The 6,460-nt window shown below is 34.2% G+C and overlaps 1 protein-coding gene across 1 annotated transcript in view; it reads right to left on the reverse strand.

Moving 5' to 3' along the window:
* Positions 1-4,916, reverse strand: part of LOC112517778 (GDSL esterase/lipase At1g71250-like) — a 7,451-nt gene extending 2,535 nt beyond the window's left edge. The window contains exons 1-4 of the mRNA XM_025125154.1: positions 4,694-4,916; positions 3,945-4,586; positions 3,553-3,784; positions 1,038-1,173 (exon numbers count right to left, since the gene is read on the reverse strand). Of these exons, the coding sequence (XP_024980922.1) occupies positions 1,038-1,173; positions 3,553-3,784; positions 3,945-4,586; positions 4,694-4,916 (1,233 nt within the window). The remainder of the gene's footprint in view (positions 1-1,037; positions 1,174-3,552; positions 3,785-3,944; positions 4,587-4,693) is intronic.
* Positions 4,917-6,460: the final 1,544 nt, after the last annotated feature.

Genomic DNA, 6,460 nt, shown 5'->3' on the forward strand with positions numbered 1-6,460 from the left:
TATATATATATATATATATATATATATATATATATATATATATATATATATATATATGTTTTCCAACATCGAATTACTCAAATGTATGCTTTTTCTTGCTTTTGTTTGGAATAATATGAGGGCGTTGAAATTTGTTCACAAAGTCTTGTGTAGGAACATAGACTAGAAAATGATTAAAAGAGGTTACCCACGAACTATGTAAACCAAAATTGATGCCCTACTCGAGGGTTCAATTCTTCTTGTCAAACTTCATGCTTTATGCAAATAATTAGTAAATCCAGTTGATTTTCATCGAAGCGAATGAATTATGTGATTGTCAAGCTTTAATGTGAAAATGGTTCAGGAAAAAAATTTGAAAAATGTTTCCGGACTTCAAATTATCGGAGAATTCGAATAAAATTTGATCAATCCCTTTTTTTATCGTTAAGGTGGAACACTGAACGAACCCCTTAGGCATGGGAATGAGGCGGGGACCTCAATCTCCATCCCCGTCCCCGATTACTTATTTTTATCCCCATCCCCGACAGGTAATGTAATCACATCCCCATCCCCAACGAAGAACTAGGGATTTTTTCCGTTTATGTAAGTTATTTTAAATTAAATATGTGAGAGACCATACATATTTAAATTTCAAATATTTTTAATAAATCTAAAACCAAAATGAATTTAATTTAATACAAAAAACGACAACACCATAAAAGAACTAATAATCTAAAACCAAAAAAAATTTGATTTAATGCAAAAATACTTAAATTTACATGTAGCAAAAGATATTGAGTAATATAAAACCATATCGAGTAATGTATAAAATTTATCGAGTAATTGTATTTTCACTTGACATCCAAAAACTTACATATTAACATCCAAAAAATAACAATTTTAGATTATAAACATAGTAAAAAAATAGAAAATTAGGAATCACCGGTTTACTTGAAATAAATAATATACATACATATGTATGTATAAATATATATATATATATATATATAATTTACTAATTAATATATATAACGGGTATGGGACGAGGCGGGGAGTACCAAATCCGTCCTCATCCCCAATTTGAGACAAACGGGGATCCTCGTCTCCGTCCCCATCTCCGATTTAGCGGGGAATCCCCGTCCCCGACCGTGACGGGTCGGGCCCATTCCCATGACTAGAACCCCTATGAAAACCCTAATATTGTTACAAAATTTATAGCCATTAAATAAGTAAAAGAAAAGATTTATTCAAAAGAAATTATTTTTCTGCACTTCCTCAAATTTCAAATCTCCATTTTTGTTGTTTTTCTATAATGGGTAGGGTTTCACAGTGATCATACTCTATATGAGCATCTACGTTTTTTTTTTTTTTTTTTTTTTGCAAATCCATAAGTTTAATATCGTATTCTGTTGTTTATGTAACAACTTTGTGCTAAGATAATCGACTAATTTAAAAATTGGAAAGTCTGCATTGTTCATGTAGATTTTAGTGTTATGTCCGGATAAAATTATTGTATAGAAAGAGATATAAACCTCATGCACTTTGAATTTGAACATTGTGAAAATGCGATAGTTGTGTGAGAGGACACAAACAAAACAATGAACATTATTTTTTCCAATTGATGATAAAAATTATTATGATAAAAGCATCTTCAACATATCTTTTAAAATGAAGATTTCGAACAAGTTTTTATTCAAACAAATTCTAAAAATGACAAAAAGTATAAGGGGTTGTTTGGCAAATACTGGATGATTGAGCACAGAATGATTAAGAGACTCTGGATGATTCAGAAAATGGTTGTCTGGGAACTGTTCTGAATCAACAGTTTGAATGACATAAAATTACCATTTTACTCCCCGTCTTGTGTTTAATAAAATTAATGTTTGACGTGAGTTTTAATGGAAATTTCTAAATGAAAAATAGAAAATAATTAATGGTCCAAGCCAATGCATGATATCATAGCAATCCAAACAAGTCTAACAATTGTTTGTTCAAGTTTTGGCATAACAAAACATCACATGAAACGCAAGTTCAAACCCAATATGTTGAGTACAACATCTAATTTGAAGCATTTAACACCTCACTACGCAAATTAGCCATATACTCATTGTCTTGGGGACCCCAAGGCGTTGCGTCTATCTCTTCTTAATTCTTCGCCTCCGTCAATTTGTTCTTGTGCTTCATTGATGAACATGGGGTTATTGTTGTAATCCATGAATAATTGATCTTGCATATTGCATCTTCTTATAAAGTTGTGGATCGCGAAACAAGCGATTGCAATGTTTCTTTGTATTCAAAAAGGATAAGGGGACATTTGTATCACCTTTATTTGTGGGGTGTTTATACATGAATTTTGTGCCTCTTGACTATACTTTAGTAGTTGCACTGCTAATAAATAGTCAAGCATTTGTTACTCGTGTTTTTTATAATCGTCATATTTGAGATTGAGGGGTGTGGGTTACCGATTCGTTTGTTCCCAATGCCAATGAGAGAATTTGATGTTATGGTGGGCATGGATTTGCTAGCAGAAATCAGGTCAGTATTGTGGGTAATAAAAAGATGACTAGTATTGATTTATAGGAGAAAGGGTCGATTTTGATGTGTTAGTGAGTCATTTCATGGAGGAACCAATATACTCACAGTTTAAAGCTATTAAAAGAATTCTTCGATATATTCGAGGAACGACGTCACTTGGGTTGCTCTATACAAAAATGGAAGCTTATAAATTAGTGTGTCACTCCAATAGTGATCGGAGCGGAGATGTAGATGATCGAAAAAGCACATTGAGGTATGTATTATTACCACCCTATATTAGATGTGTGTGGATGCATGTTGAGTCACTATTGAACTCAGTTTTGCATGTTTCAATATTTGATAATGTAAAATGTTATTGTTGATAACCATTGTCTTCAGTGCAGCTTATGCACACAAAATAATCCCCCAGTCGATCATGAATGGTCTGGAGTCATATTAGATTAACCTTCATAGCTACAAGAGCTTTGACAGTGCATGGATTCAATTCCATGGTAGATCATATTTTTCACTACATCTACCATGAGTTTAAATCTATGCATGGTCAAAGCTCTTCTGGCCATATATAGAGGTTCATCTGCAATGATTCTAGGTTATTCGTGGTTGCCTGCAAGGTTAGTCGTGCCTAATATGTTGATCTATGTATTCAGAAATCGTTTTCTATCGTTTTCTTATTTTTCAAATGAGTTGTGTTAAAATGTCATATGTGCATATTCAAGATTTCTTCCACCTTTTTTCGTTGAAGCAACATAATGTTTCAGTTTTCTCTTCCAGGTGTTATCACGTGATAAATGGAAAATACCCTTTATCTTTTTCCATGATATTTAATAATTAGCCACCATGGTCCATGAACTTGTAAAAAATTAATAATTTACTGGTTTCATTTATAATATATATATATATATATATATATATATATTGCATGGGGAGAATGAAGATCAAACCCACATACCCGTAGAGCGGAAAACAGGAAATGGATCATATAGAAATGTATTCATATCCTTCTTTTTAAATCCAAATCGCTTAATATAGATCAGTCACATTGAAGAAGAAGATACCAATTTCTGGACAGTGGTAGGGCGACAGGTGTTAGGCAATAATTGGCCAGACCAGGCTGAGTCAGCAATCAATGAGCTTACAACGTGTCCAGGGTTGAATAGATCCCACCATACATAGGTTGAAGGGTCTTCACAAACCATGTTCATGGACATGCACCCACTCATCCCACCATCCATCCCTATCCCACAACATGCACGCTTCACATTCTCTATTCCTGCAAATTTGATCAGAAACTAAATGCATAATAGAATCCTTTGATCGATTTGAGTAAAAAAGTAAAGAATTTTTAACATTAAACCGGCCAAACCAAGTCAAATATTTGACTTGGTTCGGCCGGTTTGAACGATCCGATGGTTTTCTCATTATTAATGTACCATAGGCGGTTGGGTTATTTATGATGTCCATCATCAGGTGATAAATGTCACAGAAAATCAACTCAGCATCGTTTAATTCTACGTTGAGGCTAACGATACGTTGCTCTAGATATGTATTATACTTCGAAACAAAATCGTTGATCTCATCGGCACAAACCACCCTATTTCCACGGTGGCCACCACTCCCTGAATCATTCGTCAAAGGCAAAAACCTTGGTGCACATCCTAAAGGCAGAATCCCCATAAATACAAACTTCCTCACACTTGAACCATAAAGATACTGAACAGCATTAGTCATTTGATCCACCAAAACACGGGACAGCTTTTCGGCATCTGATCCCGGACCCTTGGCAGAGTTGCTACGGAAGAAATCAATGTAGTCATCTTTGCCAAAAGAGAGGTAGAAGAGGGTGGAGGATTGGATGAAGTCGTTGGCAGTTTCTTGGCCAAGTTCTAGTTGCAGTAACTGAAAAATCTCAAATGCTTGGCGAAGCTGCTGGTTGAGGGACTGGAGGACTGGGTTGGTCGGGTTACTCATGATGGTGGCTCCGGTTGACCCTAGGTTTATGCCACGTAAAAGCACCTCCGTTGATCCATTCTGGCTATAAAATGGTATGGGATATGGCAATCCAATCCTTTTTGCTACATTAACAATGAGAAAACGAGATTACCAAGAACTGGGATTGATGAAGATGAATAAAGATTCATGAAAAAGAACACCAAATCAAGAAAATGAGGTGAGAAATTACCAAGAAGGTGTGGAAGAATGGAAGAAGGACCACCATCGCAAGGGTGTAAAGAGAGGTTATTAAGGAGAAAAGGAAAAAAGAGTGTGTTTTCTCCACAATCAACAGATGAATCCCCCAAGATGTACATTGCCTTCATCTTGCTCATTGTTGCCATGTTGCTGCTATTCACCATCTGTATGAATGTTGTGGTAACAATATGAAGAAGAACAGATTTCATTCTCATTGTTCTTCTATTCATTCTCTTTTTCTTTCCTCCTATTTATTGCTCTAAATGGTGTCCCTAGCTATATGTTGTCTTTCCTTTCAAATTCAGGGTTATTATACTTTATGTATTATTTTTTATTTTTTTATTAACCTGGATATCCAACCCACTATGCGAGCCGACTAATCCCAGGACGATCATCTGCTTTGCAGATAGAATGGAGTCACTGCATTTGAACCTGCGTGGCCACAATGGGATTTTTATTCCTCCTTGGATTTGAACCTACAAATCATGATAATAATAGGAATAATAAGAACATCAACTTGTCAAAATTCAGAAACTTGTAGGTCATCAAATTTTCTCCGGTTTCAACCTCAATGACATGTTGAGGTGCATGTATAAATCAACCGAGTTAGGTTCGTCATGAATTTTACGTTGAGCTATTCGTGACTTATTTACAGATTAATCAAATTGATAGAAAATTAGTACTTCATTTAATCTTGAGAATTAACTTTATTAACATAATTATAGATTTAATATCATATATGTTAATATAGTTATGTGTTTTTTGATCCATCCATCCACTTAAACTAATTGTACACGTCTATCATAGCAAAATAGAGATAAAGTTGATGAAGAGATGACTTGAAACGAAAGAAGACTTACGTCTTTAAGTTTAACTCAGACATAACTTCCTTTTTTTTTATACGTTCGTTGAAGAAGCATCAATGACTTGTTCAAATGGTTGTGATTTCCTTGAGGTATTTAGATGTATTGACTTCAAATTATGCTTTGATTTTATCGAATAATGCATCGATAGGCAAGGACACATCTCACCATACTAGTATGTTTTCCGAGTCTCTTAGAAAGGTTAAATTAATGAAGCAATAAATTGCCTTTCATTGTTCGTTTTTAGGATAATCTCATATCATTATTTAGGATTACTTAATTAGAACTCAACTTTAGTAAAGTTTTGTATCTATAGCGGTAGCAAAACTTGCGGCAATAAGAAATTTCAATACAATCATAAACACAACAAATATAAGAGACATTATATGTTTGCGTGTTTCAGTGAACACATACATATATTTGTTGGGGCCACGTCCCAAAAATGACCAATTCACTAATCTTTGAAACGTTACAAGATAGTAGGTTTGCACTTGCAATAGAATTATTCCATCAATGTAACTTGATCTTAATAGCTTTCGTCCCTTAATTTGCATACCGTTCAGACCACGTGTAGTCTAATAAGGTCAAATAGTTTCTTTCTAAAGTTATGTATCAACACCTTTCTCAAAACTACATATATAAGAAAATATTGTTTAAGAAGCCAATAGTTTTGTTATGTTGCAACCTCTAGAAAAAACTTCAGGTGAGAACAATATTGAGTTTGCCAAAACACTCATTGTTTTAAGAATTGTTATCAAGAGGAAAAGTAGCACAAACTCCTCTATCATCATGACAAACTCCTCTTATAAGAATTGTTAGCATTCGATATAGATGTTGCTCCACGGAAAAACAAAGTAGAAGAAACCGAAACCAAACACTCGATTTCTCAATCATAC

Source organism: Cynara cardunculus (assembly GCF_001531365.2).
Source record: "Cynara cardunculus var. scolymus isolate 2C chromosome LG 9, CcrdV1, whole genome shotgun sequence".
In the NCBI taxonomy this organism is placed as follows: Eukaryota; Viridiplantae; Streptophyta; class Magnoliopsida; order Asterales; family Asteraceae; genus Cynara; species Cynara cardunculus.